The 23,528-nt window shown below is 51.6% G+C and overlaps 2 protein-coding genes across 7 annotated transcripts; one reads left to right on the top strand and one right to left on the bottom strand.

Moving 5' to 3' along the window:
• Positions 1 to 107: 107 nt before the first annotated feature.
• Positions 108 to 8,959, top strand: znf687a (zinc finger protein 687a). Of its 4 annotated transcripts, XM_047050180.1 has the most exons (12): positions 108 to 212; positions 900 to 2,902; positions 3,020 to 3,275; positions 3,435 to 3,667; positions 4,667 to 4,851; positions 5,522 to 5,698; positions 5,781 to 5,943; positions 6,045 to 6,308; positions 7,069 to 7,181; positions 7,324 to 7,432; positions 7,502 to 7,548; positions 7,580 to 8,959. In XM_047050180.1, the coding sequence occupies exons 2-12, from the start codon at positions 920 to 922 to the stop codon at positions 8,142 to 8,144; spliced, it is 4,095 nt and encodes a 1,364-aa protein (XP_046906136.1). In that variant the 5' UTR covers positions 108 to 212; positions 900 to 919; the 3' UTR covers positions 8,145 to 8,959. The 4 variants fall into 4 exon arrangements, with proteins under 4 accessions (XP_046906136.1, XP_046906135.1, XP_046906133.1 ...); XM_047050179.1 differs by having other exon boundaries at positions 7,324 to 7,411; positions 7,502 to 7,980; XM_047050177.1 differs by having other exon boundaries at positions 7,324 to 7,411; positions 7,499 to 7,980.
• Positions 8,960 to 9,580: 621 nt separating this feature from the next.
• On the bottom strand, positions 9,581 to 21,326 carry otoa (otoancorin). 3 transcript variants are annotated; one of them, XM_047050192.1, is made up of 29 exons: positions 21,220 to 21,326; positions 19,593 to 19,688; positions 19,236 to 19,351; positions 19,102 to 19,123; positions 18,941 to 18,989; positions 18,628 to 18,775; positions 17,311 to 17,379; positions 16,803 to 16,996; positions 16,483 to 16,637; positions 16,278 to 16,402; positions 16,004 to 16,140; positions 15,799 to 15,907; positions 15,328 to 15,549; positions 14,636 to 14,797; positions 14,228 to 14,368; positions 14,061 to 14,116; positions 13,850 to 13,970; positions 13,639 to 13,757; positions 13,350 to 13,491; positions 13,056 to 13,249; positions 12,792 to 12,882; positions 12,518 to 12,683; positions 12,218 to 12,408; positions 11,881 to 12,033; positions 11,631 to 11,773; positions 11,415 to 11,551; positions 11,188 to 11,285; positions 9,947 to 10,127; positions 9,581 to 9,863 (listed from the first exon to the last, which is right to left on the bottom strand). In XM_047050192.1, exons 2-29 carry the CDS (start codon positions 19,654 to 19,656, stop codon positions 9,784 to 9,786), a joined length of 3,585 nt encoding a protein of 1,194 aa, XP_046906148.1. In that variant the 5' UTR covers positions 19,657 to 19,688; positions 21,220 to 21,326; the 3' UTR covers positions 9,581 to 9,783. The 3 variants fall into 3 exon arrangements, with proteins under 3 accessions (XP_046906148.1, XP_046906150.1, XP_046906149.1); XM_047050194.1 differs by having other exon boundaries at positions 19,593 to 19,684; positions 21,220 to 21,318; XM_047050193.1 differs by lacking the exon at positions 21,220 to 21,326 and having other exon boundaries at positions 19,593 to 19,878.
• Positions 21,327 to 23,528: the final 2,202 nt, after the last annotated feature.

The following is a 23,528-nucleotide window of genomic DNA, read 5'->3' as shown; positions in this document are numbered from 1 at the left end:
ATTTGTATGTCAAACGTAGTTGTCATTGTTGATAAAATTGTAGCTCCGTTTAGTAAACTGAGGTACTGTGAGAAGTGAACTTGTGCATGTAGATAACTTGGATTATTACGTGTTGTGCCTCCGGGTCTGGCCACTCGCTTTTGTCGATCTTCTGATGACGAATAACTCGTGCGTCATCCTAAAGGAAAGTCAGGATTCCCATTTAGTTTGAGGTAAACAAATCTAGACATTTTCTTCGCTGTTAAGAGTTTAAAAACTTTACAACTATGTCACTAAATACTTTGTATGTCTTAAGGAGACTTAGCTAGACAGCAGTTTGGGTTTTGCACACTATACATTTGGTTTAAACTCGATTAAACATAAACGTAAAAGGTAACTAGCTAAATGCCCCTCAATGTGTCGTCGAGGCGGGTTGGACGTCAGCTAGCCAGCTAACAGACGGAGCTAACTAGCATCTGCATGGCTAGCCTGTTGAGGTGTTCCTAGCCACAAAGTTTGTAAATGATTAAAATCCTAGAATAAAACAGCTAGATAGCCAACAAAGCGCCACGCTTGTTGCCTTATTGTATGTTTTTAGTGCATTCCGTCAGATGTTTTGATTTCATTTGGAGGAAAAGCAGTAGCTTGCAAGCTAAGTTGGTAAAAGCAGAGAAGGAAATGGCAAGTTCAGGAAGCATGCCAGAGGCTAACTGGCTAGCGACGTTATTAGGCTAGCTGTTTGCAGACTAAAATAAAGCTGTTATGACCACGTTTCTTTAACGAACTAAGTAGTAGACTGATCAAGGAAGCATTTAAACATTTGGTCAAACAGAAGGTAGAACATTAAAATGTTCTGCAAATTGTTTACCAAATATGGGCAGGCCTTGGTGTAATTCAACATGATATCTATTTCCCTGCAGGGTTTGGTCGTTATCTGGGAATGGGTGACATGAAGACCCCAGACTTTGATGATTTGTTGGCAGCCTTTGACATTCCTGACATTGATGCCAAAGAGGCCATCCAATCCAGCCCAGAGGACTGCGGGGAGGACTCAGGGAAAGGCCCCAGCAGCTCCCCCTTACCACCCAACAGCCCTCCAAGCCCTCAGGGAGACACTCCGGTGGTCAGTGTGATTGTGAAGAACAGCGTGCGGTCTGACGTGTTTGGAGAGGAGGAGGAGGGGTCGGATGAGGAGGAGGATGAGGAGGAGGAGGAAGAGGAGGAGGAAGACAGTCCTGAGGGGAGTGGCCCCACAGCTCCTCAGACGTCGGCCAGAGGGGGAGGCTCTCTGCTAGGGGCCCGGCAGGCCAGCCGCATGCCTGGTCTGGTCTGCTCAGAGCCACAGATCCGCAATGGCTTTGAGGGCCCCCCACCCACCCTGGAGGCTAACGCCAGAGGGCAGAGCCAAGCCAGTGGGGACTTGTGGTCCTCCAGTTCCCCCCTGGCCGGCAGAGAAGACAGTGGAGGAGAGGGACAGTCCGTCAGCACTGCCAGACACACAGCCAGCTTCCTCAGCAGACTCAAGCCTCTCCTCACCCCACACACGCCTCTACCCACACCCTTCACCTCCTCCCCCTCTGACACCCAACACCTGCCCCCTCCCGCTATCCTCCATGCTCCCCGCCCCCCCAGCCCGCCCCCCACCCCTCCCCCCTCCAACGGGAGCAGCAGATCTGGGCTCCAGCGCCTCATGGACTCGGACTCGGACTCGGAGCCTGACCTGGGAAGTCCGCTGGTGATCCAGGAGAGCCCGGATTCTCCCATGCGCTCGCCGCCCAAGTTCCCACGGCGACACAGAAGACCCTCCCAACTGTTTGGCTCGCCTACGCCCTCGTCCCCTCCTCCTCTCCCTGCCCCCCCTCTCCTCTCTTCTCCCCCAGAGAAGGTGTCCTTCACTCCCAGGTGTCCCCCCCAGCCTGAGCTCCCCCCAGCCTGGCTGTCCTCCTCCCTCACAGCCCCAGACGAACAGTATCCAGAGCACATCATCGACGAGAGGGACTCCCCTGAAAGCCCTCCGCCTGATCAGACGGGCGCCGTCCCGCCCATGTCCAAGAAAAGCCCCAGCCCAGCTCCCGCTCCGGCCCCCATGTTGCAGGGGCCCCAGGGTACACAGGGGCCCCAGGGGCCCCAGAGCAGAGAGGAGCCCCTGGAGAGCGATCCCAGTCAGGGGAGCGGGACAGAGGGAGGGGAGAAGATGGAGACAGAGGATGGACAGGGAGGTGCGGACACCTTCGGTCCTGCTGCCGGCTCCTCTCACATGGATCCAAAGCTTGCAAACGCCACGGCAACTGCAGCAGGCCCTTCCCGGCCCCTCAAAGTCCGAATCAAAACAGTGAAGACCCCGACCGGCAGCATCACTAGAACCGTGACCAGAGTAGCTCCCAAAGTAGCGGGCGGGACCTCCAAAGGTGTGGACGGCTCCAGACCCCCCCCTGCGGGGCGTAAGGTGGTGACCAGGCCTAAGAGGGTGACGTCCCAGCAGCAGAAGGCCAAGGACGGCAGCCCCCTGCCCGTGTCCACCCTGCAGGACGCCAGCTCTGCCATGCTAGCCGCCGCCAGCAAGGCCCAGAACAGCATGGCTGCAGAGAGCAAGGCCAAGGTGTCCGCCACAGCCGTCAGCATCACCAGGTCTGCCGCCTTGCCGTCCGTCACGTCCTCCCCCAGGATGGCGCCAGCGGGGGTGAGCGTGCGGAGCCTGGGCCAGAAGACCGTGACCAGCAGCATGTCACTGGCCTCCCCCCCCCAGGGAGGCAGCCGGCCGGCCTCCATCGTCAACAGCACGGGGGCCATCATCTCCCGCAGCCAGTCCAGCCTGGTGGAGGCCTTCAACAAGATCCTCAACAGCAAGAACCTGCTGCCCAGCTACAAGCCCGACCTGTCCTCCCCTCCCCCCCCGGAGTGGGGCCTACCCCTTCCAGCTCAGGTGAGGCTGTTTCCCTGAGCCCGTCCACAGACAGGGGCGTGATACCATGCTAGTTGTCTGGCTGTGTGAAGAGTCTCCCCCTTCTAAACACACTTTCCTTCCTTCCTTCTCCGTCAGGGCTTTCGCTGTCTGGAGTGTGGCGATGCCTTTGCCCTGGAGCGCAGCCTGGCGCGTCACTACGATCGGCGCTCGCTGCGCATCGAGGTGACGTGTAACCACTGTGCCAAGAGGCTGGCCTTCTTCAACAAGTGCAGCCTGCTGCTGCACGCCCGCGAGCACAAGGAGAGAGGCCTGGTGATGCAGTGTTCTCACCTGGTCATGAGGCCTGTCAGCCTGGAGCAGATGATTGGTCAGCAGGACACCACTCCTATTGGTTAGTGTTTTCAGACCAGGAAATGACGTCACACAGACTGCTGTGTGTCATGTTTCATGTCCATCTTTAGAATATTCTTTACTACGTGATTGGTTACAGCTACTGTGGGCTCGATCTGATTCTGTCCATCCTCTCTCTCTTCATTCCTCTCTCCTCCAGGCATGCTCTCTGTTTCTCCCTCCATGTCGTCTGTGCTGTCGCCCTCAGTGACTGCCCTGACAACAGCCCCGGCGACCGGCTCCGCCCCCCAGCTGCAGAAGCAGCCAATCGTCAGTAAGAAGGCGGAGCCGATGCAGTATGGCAGTAACAAGTGTCCTGAGTGTCACGTGCAGTTCAACAGCAGGACGGAGGTGGTGGCTCACTTCCAGGAAGTCAAACCAGCCCTCAACACAGTACGTGTGTGTGTACGTGTGTACGTGTACCTGTGTGTGTGTACGTGTGTGTGTGCGCTCATTTAGAAAAACTTAATTGGCCGATAACCAACGCTCGTTAACGACCATTAACCAACAAGATTAAAAAAGTTAAATGGGCAAGTGTCTTTGACCCATGAAACAAAATACCAATAAAACAAATATTTTTTCCCCTTAAAGGTTTGATTTGTAAACAGCAGCATAAACAGATGCTGTTTACAGACAAAATATAGATGAACTGTAAGTCGCTCTGGATAAGAACGTCTGCTAAATGACTAAATGTAATTTAAAATGAAAACCCATTGAATCCGAGAGCGCCGGCTGTACCTACATCTTTGGCACCTGCAACAACTCAGAAGTCCAGTTACTTTGCTGCTACTCAGCAACAGAAACAGAGATTGCCAAAGGAGCACAAAGTCGCTAGATTTGTTGCTAGGTGAGACTTTTTAGTCATAAGGGAACAGAGAGGTGAAGTAACGAAGCACAAATAGTCCTCTCCACTCTGTGTAAAAAATAAAGTTTTGAAAGGTAAAAACAACAAACAAAATTACTATTAACCTTTTTATGTGACTGAAAAAAGTTTTTATTTGAAAACTTTGGAACAAATATTTGAAAAATATTTGAAATATTTGAAAAAATTAAATGTTGAAAGGTTGAAAAAATGTATATTCTAAAATAATTAAGGTAATTGTTTATTTTCGGAAAAGTTGGAAAAAATATGAGCTAAAATAATGTTGAAAGGTTCAAGAAATATGTATCTGCTAGGAAAGGTGAAAAGTAGCAGAATCTGGCGACACTGTTTTACCGATAGTATTAACCGGTAAACATCCATATTGTTGGTTAACAGTTCCATGGTTAGTTGTGAGCATCCCTAGTGTCTCCAGATAGCTGCCGTCCCTCGAGGGTGTGGAGTCGGCAGCAGTCTGTAGAAGGCGTGTCTTTGTGGGTGCAGCTAACACGTTCCTGCCCCTCCCTCCCCAGTCATGTATGGAGTGCTCCCCGCCCATGCTCCTGCCTAACGGCTGCAGTGCTGCAGCTCACCAGCGCATCCACAAGTCCCGCCCCCCCCACGTCTGCCCTGAGTGTGGGGGCGTGGCCAAGCAGGCGGCCTTCCAGACCCACCTGGAGCACGCCTGCCTGCACTTCGCACGCCGCATCGGATACAGGTCAGGATCTCTCCTCTTCTGTCTGTCTGTCTGTCTGTCTGTCCCTCTCTCTCTTTGCCTTAATCACCCTGTTTCCCTCTCCCTCCCTGTCTCCCTCCCCGTCTCTCTCTCCCTGTCTCTCTCCCTGTCTCCCTCCCCGTCTCTCCCTCCCCGTCTCTCCCTCCCCGTCTCTCTCTCCCTGTCTCCCTCCCCGTCTCTCTCTCCCTGTCTCCCTCCCTGTCTCTCTCTCTGTCTCCCTCCCCGTCTCTCTCTCCCTGTCTCCCTCCCTGTCTCTCTCTCTGTCTCTCCCTCCCTGTCTCTCTCCCTGTCTCACTCCCCGTCTCTCTCTCCCTGTCTCCCTCCCTGTCTCTCTCTCTGTCTCTCCCTCCCTGTCTCTCTCCCTGTCTCCCTCCCCGTCTCTCCCTGTCTCTCTCCCTGTCTCTCTCCCTGTCTCTCTCCCTGTCTCCCTCCCTGTCTCTCCCTCCCCATCTCTCTCTCCCTGTCTCTCTCCCTGTCTCTCTCCCTGTCTCCCTCCCTGTCTCCCTCCCTGTCTCCCTCCCTGTCTCCCTCCCCGTCTCTCTCTCCCTGTCTCTCTCCCTGTCTCTCTCCCTGTCTCTCTCCCTGTCTCTCTCCCTGTCTCTCTCCCTGTCTCCCTCCCTGTCTCTCTCCCTGTCTCCCTCTCTGTCTCCAGGTGTTCCAGTTGTCTGGTGGTGTTTGGAGGTCTGAACTCTGTCAAGTCCCATATTCAGACGGCTCACTGTGAGGTGTTCCACAAGTGTCCAAGCTGCCCCATGGCTTTCAAATCTGCCCCCAGCGCTCAGGGCCACATCAGCACCCAGCACCCCACACTCACCGCTGGACAGGCCAAGTAAGCACACACACACACACGCGCACACACACACACACGGCCTGTCCTATCTGTATTCTCATGGTTGTTGTTTCCTTCTCAGGATGATCTACAAGTGTGTGATGTGTGACACAGTGTTTACCCAGAAGCCCCTGCTCTACGTTCACTTTGACACCCACCTGACCAAGCAGAAGGTGCATGTGTTCAAGTGTCCTGAGTGTACCAAGCTGTATGCCCAGAGGAGCTCCATGCTGGAGCACATCAAGGTAGGTCTGAAGGTCAGGGCTCAGTGTGGGCTCTCTCTCCTTCCTCCCTTTCTTATTACATTCTTCTTCTTCTCTCTCTCTCATGTTGTTTTGTTGCTCAGTCTACACACAAGGGCCCAGTGGTCAAACAGGAAGTGCCTGTTGCTGTGACGGCGGCCCCGGCCCCTGCTCCCCGGGCGCGTGGCTTTGTGAAGGCAGAGAGCTCGGACGGGGAGGAGTGGAGAGACCAGGAGGAGGAGGAGGAGGAGGAGGACAAGGAAGCAGACAGGGCCAAGACCATCTCAGGCTGGAGCTGTGCCCCCTGCCACGCCCGCTACAACGACAAAGAGGACTACATTACCCACATGGCCGAGCAGCACGGCAAGGTCAGGACTAACAGCAAAGCAGTGCCACTTGTCATTCAAGCTGTCAACACTGAGTCACCTCCATGAGTGGATTGTCATTTTTCCTGAGCTGACCATTAACAGTGGTGGAACTGTGTGGATCTGTGTTGATCTGTGTTGATCTGTGTGGATCTGTGTGGATCTGTGTGGAACTGTGTTGATCTGTGTTGATCTGTGTGGATCTGTGTTGATCTGTGTGGATCTGTGTGGATCTGTGTGGATCTGTGTTGAACTGTGTGGATCTGTGTGGATCTGTGTGGATCTGTGTTGATCTGTGTGGCTCTGTGTGGATCTGTGTGGATCTGTGTGGATCTGTGTTGATCTGTGTGGATCTGTGTTGATCTGTGTGGCTCTGTGTTGATCTGTGTGGATCTGTGTGGATCTGTGTGGATCTGTGTGGAACTGTGTTGAACTGTGTGGATCTGTGTTGATCTGTGTTGAACTGTGTGGATCTGTGTGGATCTGTGTTGAACTGTGTGGATCTGTGTGGATCTGTGTTGATCTGTGTTGAACTGTGTGGATCTGTGTGGATCTGTGTGGATCTGTGTGGAACTGTGTGGATCTGTGTGGATCTGTGTGGATCTGTGTTGATCTGTGTGGATCTGTGTGGATCTGTGTTGAACTGTGTGGATCTGTGTGGATCTGTGTGGATCTGTGTGGATCTGTGTGGATCTGTGTGGATCTGTGTGGATCTGTGTGGATCTGTGTGGATCTGTGTGGATCTGTGTTGATCTGTGGACAGGTTTTAAAGAAGTTCCCGTGTAGTCTTTGTGAGAGCTCCTTCTCCTCCACCTCCAGCCTCAGACGCCACATCCGCGTCAAACACAAGGGCATCAAGCGAGTCTTCCACTGCCAGTGAGCACCCTGCACACCGCACCCTGCATCCTGCACCCTAAAAACCTACTTTTGTCTCTACAACCATTCAGCATTTTCCTCCAGATCCCCAGTCCTAACACATCTCCCCCCCCCCCCCCCCCCCCTCTCTCTCTGTCTGGAGGCTCTGTACTGAGGGGAAGCGTACCTTCAGCAGCAGGCTGGTGTTGGACAGACACATCCAGCTGAGACATGCTGGGGACACAGGACAGGTAAACACACACACACACGTTGTTCTGCTCTGTTTTCTAATGTACTGAGATGGGAGGAGTGTGTGATGCGGTGTGTGTGTGTGGCAGCAGCCAGGGCCGGAGGACGCTGGCAGCTCCCCAGAGCAGGACAGCAGCTCTCTGCCCCCCCTAAGCTCCGAGGGCGGGGCGGGGGGGGAGGGCGAGGAGGGTGAAGACGGAGGAGGAGGAGGAGGTCACAGAGGGGACCAGCCCAGCCAAGAGGCCTCGCATGGCCCCCCCCGCCCCTCCACAGTCAGGCTACCGCTGTGCTCCCTGCGGCTTCACCACCGACCACCAGGCGCTCTTCCTGGAGCACATCCCTCAGCACCGCGGGGACGGAGCTGGGGGCGGAGCCAGCCTGCAGTGCCTGCAGTGTGGTGCCTGCTTTGCCTCCGCCCCCTCCCTCTCTCGTCATCGCTTCATCAGCCACCGGGTCAGAGACACGGCCCCTGACATCCACAGCCACGCGTCATCCAACGATCGCCCCGCTCTCTCGCCAGGCAACGGAGGGAACTACGGCGATGCCAGCCCGTGGGGGGGTTCCCCTGGGTCGCCCTCTTCGCATGCCCTCACGTCACCGGGAGAGGAGAGGGAGGGCAGGGTGGGCTGTAAGGTGTGTGGGAAACGCTTTGACAAGACGGTAGATCTGAACACACATTTCAGGACTCACGGCATGGCGTTTATCACAGCGCGGAAGACGGATAAACCAACATGAGAGGACAAGGAGACCAGAGACAAGAGAGAGAGAGATATGCTGGATCAGGAGGAGAGAGGGAAGACAGAGGAGATGGAAACAGCTGAAAGTGCCTCACTTGTAATCATGTCTTTAGTAGTGTGTGTGTGTGTGTAAAGAGTGTCAGAGGGAGAGAGAGGTAAGTTGTTTGGTTACTGAGCTCTGTGTCATCAGGGGGCAGGTTGTGAACCCTAGCTAGGAGACGAGTTGGTGAGAATGATGAGAACTTCGACAGAGCTACACTCTGAATGCAGTGAATTTGCCCCAAAAGCTACTCTGATATTTCTGTCCCTGCGTTCTCGCTACTGGAATGTTCCGTAGTAATGGAACGCGGTTTAGTTTGAACCTTTTTATGACTCTTGTTAGGCAGAAGCACAATGTTCCATGAGTGACAGCAGGTGAGGCTAGTGAGGAGCTGGGATGCTTCATGTGTGTTCTGAGCACGGTAGACTGGGAAACAGGGCTTCTGTGGCTGGGCGTGGCTGAGGACCGAGGGGAGCTCAGTAGACATGGTGTGGAATGCTGATGAGCAGAATTAGGGTACTGTGATTCTACTCTGTAGAGACTGCATGAAACACTGCTTTCTGCTCCAGGTAAAACCATTAAATACTGTTGAATGTTTTTCTTTTTTCCTTTAATGATAATTATTAAGTCATGAACGCAGTGTAGACTTTTCTCTCAGTTGATTTGTGTGTCGTGTGTCTATCTTCTCAAGCTACTAAATTAATTGTGTTTCTGTTGGAAATTTCCAACCAGAACCTGTGTTCTGTTTTGATTGAAATAAAGTGGTATTGTCACATTGTCTCTTAGTCATTCAGTGTTTAATTTTGAATTTTCTTGGGCTCGTATTCAATGAATATATTCTTTATTATCATAGAAGTTAGTTATTTCTTTCAGACTAACATCATAAGTATGGTCCTCAAATTCTCTGGAAAGACATTTCTATCGTGTATATTGATAAACATAATGTATACATACAGTACCCTCAGGTCACAGTTAAGCATGAGAAAGATGTTGCAGGTAGATTAAGCATAAGACTTGTCTTTTCAAGGTACAAGGCTGAGTAGTGAGTACAGGGCAGGAGGAGGAGAGGGCTCCAGAGGACAGCTCTACAGGAGGAGGAGAGGGCTCCAGAGGACAGCTCTACAGGAGGAGGAGAGGGCTCCAGAGGACAGCTCTACAGGAGGAGGAGGAGAGGGCTCCAGAGGACAGCTCTACAGCAGGAGGAGAGGGCTCCAGAGGACAGCTCTACAGGAGGAGGAGAGGGCTCCAGAGGACAGCTCTGCAGGAGGAGGAGAGGGCTCCAGAGGACAGCTCTACAGGAGGAGGAGAGGGCTCCAGAGGACAGCTCTACAGCAGGAGGAGGAGAGGGCTCCAGAGGACAGCTCTACAGCAGGAGGAGGAGAGGGCTCCAGAGGACAGCTCTACAGCAGGAGGAGGAGAGGGCTCCAGAGGACAGCTCTACAGCAGGAGGAGGAGAGGGCTCCAGAGGACAGCTCTACAGCAGGAGGAGAGGGCTCCAGAGGACAGCTCTACAGGAGGAGGAGGAGAGGGCTCCAGAGGACAGCTCTACAGCAGGAGGAGGAGAGGGCTCCAGAGGACAGCTCCTGTGCTGTTAGCTCTACAGCACTAGCAGCAGCAGGAGGATGAGGCACGGCTGCAGGTAGACTCCAAGTCCCAGGGTTCCCAGCGTAGACGCTCCTGCAGCACAGAGAAACGACATGACATCCTTCTTCCTGGGTTTGACCTGACACATCCTGGACCAGAGGCTGCCTCTGCCTCACCTGACTGTTGGGGCAGGTTGACGGGGGGGTTTGGGGTTGTGGAGGTGGCACGTGGGGCAGGAAGGCCCAGGGCGGTGTCCAGGGCAGCCCACTGGTCAACTCCCAGCATCGCTCTCTGAGCTTCGGTTACCATGGCGGCATTGTCAGGACCCAGGGCCTCCAGCTGGCTGCCTGGGAGCGCCTGTGGAGGAGGAGAGGGGAGACGAGGAGGGGAGAGGAGGGGAGACAGGGGAGGAGGGGAGACAGGGGAGGAGGGGAGACAGGGGAGGAGGGGAGACGAGGAGGGGAGACAGGGGAGGAGGGGAGACAGGGGAGGAGGGGCGACAGGGGAGGAGGGGAGACAGGGGAGGGGAGGAGGGGAGACCGAGAGGGGAGAGGAGGGGAGGGGAGGAGGGGAGACGAGGAGGGGACACAGGGGAGGAGGGGAGACGAGGAGGGGAGACAGGGGAGGGGAGGAGGGGAGACCGAGAGGGGAGAGGAGGGGAGGGGAGGAGGGGAGACGAGGAGGGGACACAGGGGAGGAGGGGAGGGGAGGAGGGGAGACAGGGGAGGGGAGGAGGGGAGACCGAGAGGGGAGAGGAGGGGAGGGGAGGAGGGGAGACGAGGAGGGGACACAGGGGAGGAGGGGAGACAGGGGAGGAGGGGAGGGGAGGAGGGGAGAGGAGGGGAGACAGGGGAGGAGGGGAGGGGAGGAGAGGAGGGGAGACAGGGGAGGGGAGGAGGGGAGACCGAGAGGGGAGAGGAGGGGAGACGGGAGGAGGGGAGGGGAGGAGAGGAGACCGAGAGGGAAGAGGAGGGGAGACGGGAGGAGGGGAGGGGAGGAGAGGAGACCGAGAGGGGAGAGGAGGGGAGACGGGAGGAGGGGAGGGGAGGAGAGGAGACCGAGAGGGAAGTTATAAATCCTCATATAACTCTTCTGAACTATTCTCTCCATCATTTGACTGTTACATGCAGTATTTGTAATTGTTCTTTATATCCTTCACTGACTTTTTGATCATTATTATGTCCATTCTTCCATCAGCCTTTTTTATTACAGAATTATTATTTCCAGTCCCATGAAAAGTTGCCACTCCAAAAATCTTATCAGAAAAAAAGAGATTACTGTCTGAGGAGAGAGAGGGGGGAAGAGGGGCAGGGGGAGACAGAGAGAGAGAGAGAGAGAGAGAGGGAAAGAGGGGCAGGAGGAGACAAAGAGAGAGAGAGGGGCAGAGGGAGAGGGAGAGAGAGAGAGGTCTACTCACAGCCAGCCGGTCAGGGGGGATGAGAGTGACGCCGGTACGGGAGAGGAATGGAAGAACAGAAGAACTCAGAGAATTCAGCTCGGCTGAAGTCAGACCAGCTAGAGAAGGTGGAAGAAAGAGATCATTAGAAATGACAAATATGTTTTTAGAAAGGACTCATTTAACCCTGGCTTTTGTGTGATGTTGGTTCAGACAAAGTCAAGTTCTGGGCTAGATGTGACTCTGACCGATGATGTTGCCCAGAGTGTTGACCTGAGCCTGACTCCAACTGCTGGGCGCTCCGAACAGAGCCACTGCTCTCTCCTTCAGCTTCTCTGTCACCACCAGGGGGCACTGCAGGGTTCCCAGGGGCCCCACAGCCTCCCTGGGACACGGGGATTTAGTCACATGACACTCCACACTCACAACATCAAACACCCATGCACACACACAGGATTCCTGACCTGAAAACGTCAGCGTTGATCTGAGTCGTCTCGTTAGTACTGAGCCCACAGACAAACTGATTCAGTCCCACGATCTCCACAGCTGTCAGCTGTCCCACCGTCATGCCACAGCGCCCAAGATAACACTTCCACACTGTCTCCCTCTGTAAGGGACCGCAGGAATCAGCAACATCCTCATCGTTGTCGTCATCATCATCATTTACCTCAGCATAATCATCCCCATCTGGTACTTCCCGGGGTTTGTCCCTACCTGTGTCTGGGTCCAGGAGCACGGAGCCAGGGCCTCCAGGGTGTCCAGGGAGGAGATGGGGAGGCTGGACAGCTCCGGGAGGTTGAACCCCTGGCAGATGCAGGCCAGGTGGACCACCTGGCTCTCATTCAGACTAGCCACGGGACCCCACGCCTGCAGAGGCACACGGAGAAGGAGCACATGCATCTGTCCAGGCCTCACAGTCATCTGAACAGTCAGTCATCTGAACAGTCAGTCATCTATTTCAGGTTTAACCACGTGAGAATGACAGCAGTATTATCAAAGGTGACTTGTGTGCTACTTGTTGTCATTAACATGAGTTGGTCTTTCTCAGTACCCCTATGACTTTCTGCCGCAGCACACTCAGCTGATCGCTACTGTAGGTTGTGACGGCCCCAAGCGTGTCTGCGGTGTTAATGAAAGTGTCATTTGACATGGCAGACAGCTGGTCAGGGGTCCAGTAGACGTTAGCCGGGCCCAAGTCCTCAATCTGAGCCTGAAGGGGAACCAGGACTGCCGGGGGAGAAGCTACACAGAGAGGGAACAAGGAGAGAACGACAGAGACGGCATGAAGGAGAGAGAATCTGAGAAATGTGTGTAATTCCCCAAGTTCAGTCTTGTTTATTTAGTGTGTCACCTGCTCTCCTCCTGCGAGCCGGTGTGGCTGGGGACGTGGAGAGAGAGAACAGTTTCCATCGCAGGGTGGAGAGGTCCAGGGCGCTGCTGTACTCTGAGGGGCCGGGGGCCCCCTGCTGAGCAGGCATGCTGTCCAGCAGGTCTGAGAGAGTCGCCTTCAGCCACGACTGGGGAGAGTCAGAGGAGAGGTGTGAGGGAGATGGTGAGGGCTGTGAGGACGACTGAACACAAACACAAACAGCTGGAGATGTTCCAGGCCACGTGGAGCCCCTCACTCTGTAGCGCAGTGAACGGACGGTGGAATCATCCAATAGGAGAAGTGGAGCCAGGGCGACCGTGGTATCGGCTGACCAATTGGATGGGTCCCTGTTGAAATGAACAAACACATTGTTTCCTTTCTCATTTCTGATACTGTTCGTATCGGGGACCTTGGATCACTGGAGCAGAAGAAGGTTTGATCAGTGTTAGGTGTTGGGGTTAGGTGTAAGGTTAGTGTTGGGTTTGGGGTTAGGGTTAGTCTTCATCACGAGGTGTTTCACCCATAAGTTTGGTTGAGCAGCTGCAGTAGCGCCGTCCTGTGGAGAGGAGGGATGTGCGAGCAGGAGGCCAGTGCTGGCAGGGTGGAGCTGAGGGTGCTCTGGCTCAGCAGGGCCAGCTGAGAGGGAGGGACTTCACACAGCAGAGACCCCAGACTCAGCACCTCATCACTGCTGAGCTCTGACATGTTCCGACCCTACACGCACACCACACAGACACACAAAGACACACACAGGTTATGTTCCATCCTGAGCAGACGTGCTGGCTGCAGCTGACGTGGAGGCAGTGTTGCATACGTTGAGCAGGCAGCTGAGAGCCCTGCTGGTGAGAGCGTGACGGGAGGGGGACCTGAGGGCCACAGAGCTCAGGTTGGCCTGGCCCATCTTCACCAGGAAGGCAGAGCACACCGAGGCAGGGAGACCCTCTATTACCGGAGCCCTGGACGAGTGAAGAGTCACAAACAACAGTGAGGGGAGAGACACTTTGCATACGTGTGTGGTCGAGTGCAGTGTGTGTGTGTGTGAGTACAGTGTGTGAGTACAGTGTGTGTGTGTGAGTACAGTGTGTGAGTCCATGTCTCCTTACTGTAAGTGCAGCAGTAGGATTGTGGGAACGTGGTTGAGCTCGTCTTCTGTCAGGTTTCTGAAGTAGCCTGCTCTAACTTTCTCCAAGCTGCCAAACAGCCTGCGAGCAGCACAGCACACCTGGGACACAAGAGAGAGACACACTCACCAGGAAGGCTGTGAGTGTGTGTCTGCGTGTGTGTGTCTGTGTGTGTGTCTGTGTGTGTGTGTACCTGAGCTCTGGTGAGCAGCTGGGGGTTATCTGTCAGTGCCATGGCCATGTCCATAGCATCACTATCCGTCGATTGGTTAATCATGTCACAAGCCACGCCCTGCATGGCCCAGCCCAGCTTCCTGTGAAGGTCATTTACCACATCATTACCCCCCCGGCTGCAGAGTACTGTCATCAGCCAGGACAACTAGGACAGGGTCATCAGTTCTTACCTCATAGCTGCAGGTTTAATGGTCTTTCCCATGATTTTCTTGACCAGGAACGCTGCCTGTATTCATGGAACAAACAGGAATGAACCTCCAGAGTCCACTCCTCTGCTGGTTAACAGAACTGAGATGTGTGTGTGTGTGTGGAGGTCAGTGTTGGGCGTCTGGGTCACCTGTGCTCGTGTCCAGGTCTTGCCGTCCAGCTGGTTGAAGGAGGTGAAGTTGGCCTGGCCCAGGGTGCTCAGGGACAGGCTGGAGAGCAGGGCAGCAGGGACTTGCCGCACCAGCTCCGAGGCGTTAGTATCTTTACGAAGCTGCACAGGGAGGGGCTGTGTTTACAGGCTGGGCCAGAGTGATGGGATAGGAATGTCCACACAACCTGTGTATCTGTTGTCCACACAACCTGTGTACCTGTGTACCTATTGCTTGAAAACTTTTCTTTCTGTGTTCTTTTTTGTCTCCCAACCCAGACTTTACGTTCCCATCCTCTCCTCCCTCGTCCCCTCCACACCTACTTTCCTAATCTTTCCCCACACCCCTCCCTCCCTCTCCCCTCACCCCCTCCCCCCCCCCCTCCTCACCCCTTCCAGAAGCGCAGTCTTTTGTAGCTTGGTCATGCTCTGGCTCATGCTCTGTAGACCCTCAGTACCCAGAAGCCCCAGGGCTTTGACCTTCCTGAACAGCTTTGAGGCCACGCCTCTCACCGCCGGCCCCAGAGACACCAGCTCCTGATTGGTCACCGACTATGAGAGAGTGAGAGAGAGAGAGAGAGTGAGAGAGAGGGAGAGAGACAGGGGTGAGAGAGGGGGAGAGAGCAAACGAGAGAGATTAACCAACAGAACGCAAACGCAGGAGACACTAAAGGTAATTTAGCAATAGCATGCGCACACAGAGAGACTTGGCCAGGTCTGCACATGCTAGCCCTGTTAGCTCACCGCACATGCTAGCCCTGTTAGCTCACCACACATGCTAGCCCTTTTAGCTCACCGCACATGCTAGCCCTATTAGCTCACCGCACATGCTAGCCCTATTAGCTCACCGCACATGCTAGCCCTATTAGCTCACCGCACATGCTAGCCCTATTAGCTTACCGCACATGCTAGCCCTGTTAGCTCACCCCACATGCTAGCCCTGTTAGCTCACCGCACATGCTAGCCCTATTAGCTTACCGCACATGCTAGCCCTGTTAGCTCACCCCACATGCTAGCCCTGTTAGCTCACTGCACATGCTAGCCCTGTTAGCTCACTGCACATGCTAGCCCTGTTAGCTCACCTCCTTCCCCTGCAGCAGCTTACTGGCCAGGGCCTTGGCCTGGCTCACGCTCCATTTGGCCTTGGGGCCCAGGGAGGCCAGGGTGTCCTGCAGGCTTGAGATGGAGAACTGGGCCAGGAAGGAGGAGGGCAGGGCTGTCACCCCCGGCCCCAGCTCGCTCAGCAGGGAGTCCACTGGTGACGGGGAGGACATCATCAGCTTGTCCACCAAGCGTTTCTTCAGCTGAGAGCAGAGGCACAGGATCAGAGGCACAGGGTCAGAGGCACAGGGTCAGAGGAGAAGACGAAGCAGGAGAAACACTGTGTTTGTGTGTGACATCACCGTGTTTGTGTGTGACATCACCGTGTTTGTGTGTGACATCACCATGTTCATGTGTGACATCACTGTGTTCGTGTGTGAACTTTGAACAGTTACTCTATTGGCCCTGAACTACACGAGGCAGGAGAGGGGGCAGACAGAGGAGGAGGTCACCTCTTTGACATCAGAGTTGATGCAGTTGCTCAGCTGAGACAGAAGTTTTCTACTGAGGGAGGAGTTCAGGGTCGGGGCGTCGCCATAGAAACATGCCAGTGAGCCAAGCCTGAACAAGGCCATGGAAAAGATACAGATCAATGCAAATCCTACAATCAGTCCCTATTTGGTTTGCATACACACGCGCGCGCGCACGCGCACTCACCTGTCCATATTCTGTATTAACCCTTCATTGGAACAGTCTTTGACCATCTCCAGGAACTTCCTGCCGAGACCGGAGTTCATCCTGGCCACACCCCTGAAGGAGGAGCTAAAATCCGGGGTCGTTAAGAAGTTGCAGATCTAGGAGGAGGATGAGGAAGAGAAGGGAGGAGAGACTCTAGCTTTTTGATACAACTCTTATGTGATACATATATCCACCACACACACACACACACACAGCCAGTCACACACGTACACACACAGAAACACACACAGACCTGGTCTTTGGGGATGGTTTTGATATCGTCAACAGACAGGCGAGTGAGGAAGGGACCCATCGTCTTCAAGGCTTCTATCTTCAGCCACTGCAGCTCCTTAGAGCAGCGAGGAGGAGAGGAGCTCCCTGCAGAGTCAGAGGGGAGAGCTCGTCACTCACTCACTCTCACACACACACACACACATGATGTTTGTCGAGCATCTCACCAGGTGTCCTAGGCTTGCCCTGGTCTGGTTTCTGTGACCCATCAGCCATGCTGCAGTTGAAGTCGTTGAGTCCGATCTGCTCCCTCACCCACTCCTTCACCTGGTCCTGCTGCCCCTCCGACAGAGAGCCAAAGACGTCTCGCATCATCTTCATCCTGAAACCAGCACAGCCGTCTGGCATCACATTGCATGTGTGTGTGTAGGTGTGCACGTGAAGGGATGTTACAGTCATCAGCATGCATTCTTCACACTCACACCCAAAATAAACCTAAATGTGTGTGATCACATGCACTCACTCACTAACTCACACACAAACTCACATGACTTGGAGGTGTGGACGCTGTATGCTGCTGGGCAGGCCCATCTGAAGAGGTGCCATGTTCTGGAGGAAAGGCCAAGCTGCCCACACCAGCCTCCCATAGTCCTCCGGCTCCAGGTTGCTGCCGCCAGTCATCGTCAGAGCCGTCCAGGAGAGGGGGGCGACGAGCGCCCGGAAGAAACACAGAGGGCCCTCCTGAGGAAGAGGAGGGGGGGGGGTTACAGAGGGCCCTCCTGAGGAAGAGGAGGGGAGGGGGTTACAGAGGGCCCTCCTGAGGAAGAGGAGGGGAGGGGTTACAGAGGGCCCTCCTGAGGAAGAGGAGGGGAGGGGTTACAGAGGGCCCTCCTTAGGAAGAGGAGGGGAGGGGTTACAGAGGGCCCTCCTGAGGAAGAGGAGGGGGGGGGGTTACAGGAAAACAGCATTCTGCTGGAACACCAGACTAGATCACAGTCAATGAATGAGGTCGTGGGGAATAGAAGCTCGTGATTGAGAGGCAGGCAAGCACTGACCGAGGAGTTCCTCATGAGCTTGATCAGACCTGGAAGACTGGAACAATTCCACATCCTCTCTGTCATGTTCTACACAGAGAGAGAGGGAGAGAGAGAAGTAGAGATAAACACTATCAGAGACAAAGAGAAGAGGTTATGGAGAATATCATTATAGATATTTTCAGGTGTACTTGCAAACCATACATAATGGAGTTAGATTAACTGAAGTTCTGGAGGAAGATGGCGCACCAAGACTCCTCCTTCACTCCAATCAACTCATACATCTTCTCAGTACAAGCACGGAGGAATGCAACCGAACCTCAAACTCCCTTTTTTCAATTACTAGTTCTGCATAAAGTCTCTCCCGTTCCTCTGCTCCTTGTGCTAGCATGTTATCGTCACCCTCCCAGCCTGCCCCTTCTCTGCTTCTCCCTGTCCTCTATCCAGGCTTCTCTGCTTCTCTCTGTCCTCTATCCAGGCTTCTCTGCTTCTCCCTGTCGTCTATCCAGGCTTCTCTGCTTCTCCCTGTCGTCTATCCAGGCTTTTCTGCTTCTCCCTGTCCTCTATCCAGGCTTCTCTGCTTCTCCCTGTCGTCTATCCAGGCTTCTCTGCTTCTCCCTGTCCTCTATCCAGGCTTCTCTGCTTCTCCCTGTCCTCTATCCAGGCTTCTCTGCTTCTCCCTGTCCTCTATCCAGGCTTCTCTGCTTCTCCCTGTCCTCTATCCAGGCTTCTTTGCTTCTCCCTGTCCTCTATCCAGGCTTCTCTGCTTCTCCCTGTCCTCTATCCAGGCTTCTCTGCTTCTCCCTGTCCTCTATCCAGGCTTCTCTGCTTCTCCCTGTCCTCTATCCAGGCTTCTCTGCTTCTCCCTGTCCTCTATCCAGGCTTCTCTGCTTCTCCCTGTCGTCTATCCAGGCCTCCCAGGGGATCTGCTGAGCTGCTGCTCGGCCGTGACCACTAGGACTCTCCCCCACACCCTGAGTTCAATGCCTGGTAAATATGCATGCATCCCTTCATATCATCATTCATTCCTGTGCATCCCAGTAATCACACTCTCGTCCTCTCAGGACCCCAGGCCTGGCTCTGCTACCCGCTTCAGGCTCTGCTACCAGTCCCGCCTCAGTAAAAACATATCACTTATTCCTTAGCTGGTGTACTACTCATGAACTCATGACATTTCCATAAATGAGGCACCAATATGCAAATAAATAATGTTGTACCTCATGCTCTAATGCTGTTGTTTTTTCTTTATGTAAATTAGTCTGAGTGTTCCTACAAGCTTTTTAATAGTATGTATGTGTGTGTGTGTGTGTGTGTGTGTGTGAGTGTGTGTGTGTATACCCATTGCTGGTCTGGGTATTCCATGGTTTTGTTGGGCTGGAGATGCAGCCGCCCAGAGTCTGGTGGGGGCAGGGAGGACAGGAGGGAGAGGAAGATGGGAAGTGAGCTGAGCCCAGACATGGTGTCCCCCGCTGGGCCCCCACTGGTGCTGAGCAGGAGGGAGGAGCGCCACAGGACATGGACTTAGTCAGCAGGTAAAGGGTCGCATTATATGTCATTTCTGGTAACAATTTCATAAAGACATTTTTGTTGAATCCAGAGATTGACTGGAACTGGAAAACACCTTCATGTAAAGAAACACACAAAGACTCACTTGGAACTGGAGACGTTGTACATCATCACCATCGGTGGCACTTGGTATCCTGAAACAGACCAAACTCTACACTCATCTGCAGCACCTGGTCTAAAGCAACTGTTGGAATGAATGGCAACACACACACACACACATGCATGCACACTAGAATGTGTTCTTACCCATTCCCAGGCATTGCATCATCTGGTAGAATAGAGAAATCACATTATTACTGACTATAAATGTGAATATGTATATATATATGCTGGTGATGTCTGCTGGTGATGGTGTGCTGGTGATGGTGATGGTGTGTTACCAGATTCTTGGCCTCGTCTCTGAAGCCAGGGGGCGTGGCTGGGAAGCCAGGGGGCGTGGCTGGGCCAGGGGGCGTGGCTGGGCCAGGGGGCGGCATCGAGGGCGGTACCATAACCACTGGAATTGTATTGCAGTGTGAAACACTGTACATTGTACTGGAGCACTATCTGCCACTGGAGCACTATCTGCCACTGGAGCACTATCTGCCACTGGAACACAATCTGCCACTGGAGCACTATCTGCCACTGGAGCACTATCTGCCAGACATGTCACAGTGTTTCCAAGCACAGGGAACACAGCATTTGGACAGTCTGGGGAGGAGCTCTGTATTGGCGTGAGAGGAGGGCTGGTTACTCACCAGAGGGCACCAGGGCCAGGAGGAGGAGGAGGAAGGAAGTCACTGTTCCTGTCAGGGTGTCCATGTTGGATCAGACAGATCAGAGCAGCAGCCTAGCTAGGAGACAGGTGACAGGATAACATGACAACAGGAAGCATTCTAGTTCTGCTTTCTGAATGAAGATCAATGGGCTTCAGAATTCTAGGGAAAGTTTTTTGTAAACAAATGAGGAAGTTAACTTTAAATTGTTTATTTTTTTGTAAACAGATGAGGAAGTTAACTTTAAATGGGGGTCAGATGGCTGAGCGGTTAAGGAATCGGGCTACCAATCGGGAGGTTGTTGGTTCGATTCCTGGCCGTGCGAAAATGACATTGTGTCCTTGGGCAAGGCACTTCCCCCTATCTTGCCTCGGGGGAATGTCCCTGTACTTACTGTAATTCACTCTGGATAAGAGCGTCTGCTAAATGACTAAATGTAAATTGTTTATCAACCGAATGTGTCATCATCCTTTGTCCTCAGCGTGGTCCGTCACTGGTTGTCATGGTTCCTGTCTCCATGCAAATACCTCAGTGACATTCAAGGTTAAACACTTCCTCCTCTGAGGCTTGTTATACCTGCCCAGTTGCCTCCTTGGTTACCCTGGGTTACCTACCCTATGGACAGGCCCCTGTGGGGTGAGAAGGAGACTGAACAACATGTTACATGATCTCTGTTTTTCAGTCCTCTCAGATAGATTTAGTGCCCGCCGACACTGTCATCAGATTGACTGAATCTGAGTAACTGAATCTGACAGACTGACTCTGACTGACTGAATCTGACTGACTGAATCTGACTGATTGAATCTGACTGACTGAATCTGACTGACTGAATCTGACTCCCTCTTCATGCTGCTGTGAAACCACATCTCTTTCTCAGGTATTTAAATGGGCCACACAAATGCGATTCCTGAGTTTGGTTTTCCCTCAAATGCATTCATTCAGCAGACACATCTATGCAAAGCAACTTATAAAAGCTGTACAGGGATTTGAACCTTTGACACAATGCACATACTGCAGGAAGGTGCTTTACGTACGGCTGAGGGGGGATTCTAACCCATGAATGTAGTGAGCACAAGAAACTACAGGAGGAATCATTTGTAGTGAAACGGCGACTCTGCTCTTCTCCAGGCTGTAACAATTACTATTTATTTATTTTACTCTTGTTGATTATTTATCAGTTTATTAGAATCAACTGAACAAGTACCAAAGTAGACAGTATAGGCTTTAACAATCTGTTGTTTTGTAAATGAGTTAATGTCAGCATTTTAATCAGTCAACAAACATTCCGATAATTAATTACTATATACTGGCAATAAACGACAAAAAAATATAACTATGTCTAAGTGTGTCTATTATAAAAGAAAGTTTAAAGTTTAAAAGATCCACAATGCTACATTAACAACATCATTCTGTTGATCACTTCAACCATTTTTACATTTTAAAATTGTTACTGTCTCCGCTCTGTATAACTGTATTTGATGGCTGAGCATTTCATTCACAAAGGACAACATGCCACTTGCTTAAATGACAAATCTCAAATTCAAGAGAAGAAATAACGCTGATCAAAGCCCTAGTATGACATTCTGAAGGTGAAGCCAGTGGTACTCACCTGAGCAGGTTGTCCTTGTTGAGTGCTGTGTGCTCTACAGGTGAGCGTGTCTACAGGTAAGCACCAAACCTGGAACAATGATCTGTCCCTCCTCCTCTCTCACACATTCGAATGCGCCCTGGGAGGCTTCACGTGTGTCAGAACAGGTGCAGTGTTTGTGTGTTTGTGAGTCAGACAAGCTGAGGACATTGTGTGAGGGAATGAATCTTGTCACGCTATGCTGAATAACCTATTCACAGAAAGGCTTCTTCAGATCAAATTATAATACAATCATATTGACATGTTGACATACTGATATTTATAAAACATTCTGCTATGATGGTGTCTTTCTTCTTGGGATCAGTAAAGTGTGACAGTATGAATCTATTTTTTGTTAATTCATAAAGCTTCCACCATAATAATCTTTCAACTTTAATGTAACCAATAAGGCTCAAACATAATGAAACAACACCGGGAGTTTTTTCGGGTCGCTCTATGATTGAGCGGCTCACTCTGTGATAGGGCGGCTCGCTCTGTGATAGGGCGGCTCGCTCATGGTCCCAGGAGTCTTGGTAACATCTGTCCACCACGACCTCCCAACCTTTACACCACATTACCCCCCAACCTAGTTTACGTAACTATTCAAGGCATGGAACATGCCTGGGTTAGATAGATATCACATACTAAGAATTTAAATCTTTGTAAAATAAGCCTTGCTAGAATGCATCACAGAATAAAGACATATTATTTAACAATGAATCAAGATCAACTTTTTATAGAAAATGTAATCCACACAATTCACACTTTACAAACACAATCCATGAACAAATAATGATCCATTTTGTAGATCAAGTCAAGGTTATTGATCCCACTAGGGGAAATGTATTTGAAGCCAGGTATTAAAACACATTCAATCCATCATAAGGACTACACAGAGACAACAACACAAAGATGCCATCCATGGGGTTTGAATAGACTTATCAGACTGAATAGACTTATCAGACTGAATAGACTTATCGGACTGAATAGACTTATTAGACTGAATAGACTTATCAGACTGAATAGACTTATCAGACTGAATAGACTTATTAGACTGAATAGACTTATCAGACTGAATAGACTTATTAGACTGAATAGACTTATTGTAATTTAAATGAAGTCTACAGAGTGTCCAGGTGTGTATACCTATCACATTTGTAAAGTATGACTGAAGCAAATATTGCCTTTGCAAGCTAACTGGTTAATCAAGGTTATTGCTTTCAGACAGACAAATAATACAAGTCATGCTCATCATCTTTTTCTTTTTACTGTCATTGTGTACAATGTACACTGTGTACTATGCACACTGTGGGGCTGGCCGTTTCCCAAACATAGAGCTTCAACACCGTTCTGTGAATGCCCAGTAGAAACTTCCTCTGAGAATGACCTGGTCTAACTGGTCTGGTGCAGTAACAACACTACATCAGCTGGACATACAGTGAGGTACTGTATGTCATGTAGAATGTGCATCTTTACTGACAAGTTGTTAGGGCTGGACAAACTTCATTTAACATGGTTTACTCTGCTCTCTCCAGTTCTGAAGTACTAGCACTGTAACTAGGGTAACAATCTACCTTGAAACATATTTTTTAAACTTCACATTTGGAAACATCAACGCTGTTTATGTATATATCCAAGCTGTATTCAGGGATGAGCTCTCACAAGAGTTTACTGTGGGTTAAAAACAACAAAAGCTTCACTACTGTTAAATATCAAACTGATTAACGCAATCATAGAGTTTATTCTCCCTGGAACAGGGTGTATTACAAACAGCCCAGCTCCAGCTATCTCCCCAGGCTACAGGCACATCCACCTCAACTACACTCATCATACACGTATGGAAGAACTAGTCACTCTGTTCCAATAAAGACATTCTAATACTTGTTACTTTTCTTAAGCAAATTTTTCTGGTATCAGTACTTTACTTCACTATTTATTTTTCTAACATCTTTTTACATTTTACTTTCACTCCTTAACTTTTATATACAAATATCTGTACTTTCTATTTCTTACATTTCAAACCAGACTCAGTTTTAATCTGTATTTGGTGGCATGATCATTGTGTTATTATTACACGTTGATTACACAGTTATTAAGTTGTTATAACACTATAGTTACGCCTTTGTTACAATGTTATTATTACGTTGTTATTACACTGTTATTACGTTGTTATTACACTGTTATTATGTTGTTATTACACTGTTATTACGTTGTTGTTACACTGTTTATTACAGTTATGTTGTTATTACACTGTTAGCACACTGTTAGTGCACCGTTTATTACACAGTTTT

This window comes from Hypomesus transpacificus, unplaced genomic scaffold (assembly GCF_021917145.1).
Source record: "Hypomesus transpacificus isolate Combined female unplaced genomic scaffold, fHypTra1 scaffold_101, whole genome shotgun sequence".
Lineage (NCBI taxonomy): Eukaryota > Metazoa > Chordata > Actinopteri > Osmeriformes > Osmeridae > Hypomesus > Hypomesus transpacificus.
Note: the sequence above shows the minus strand (reverse complement) of the source record. Positions and strands in the feature narration are given on the sequence as shown.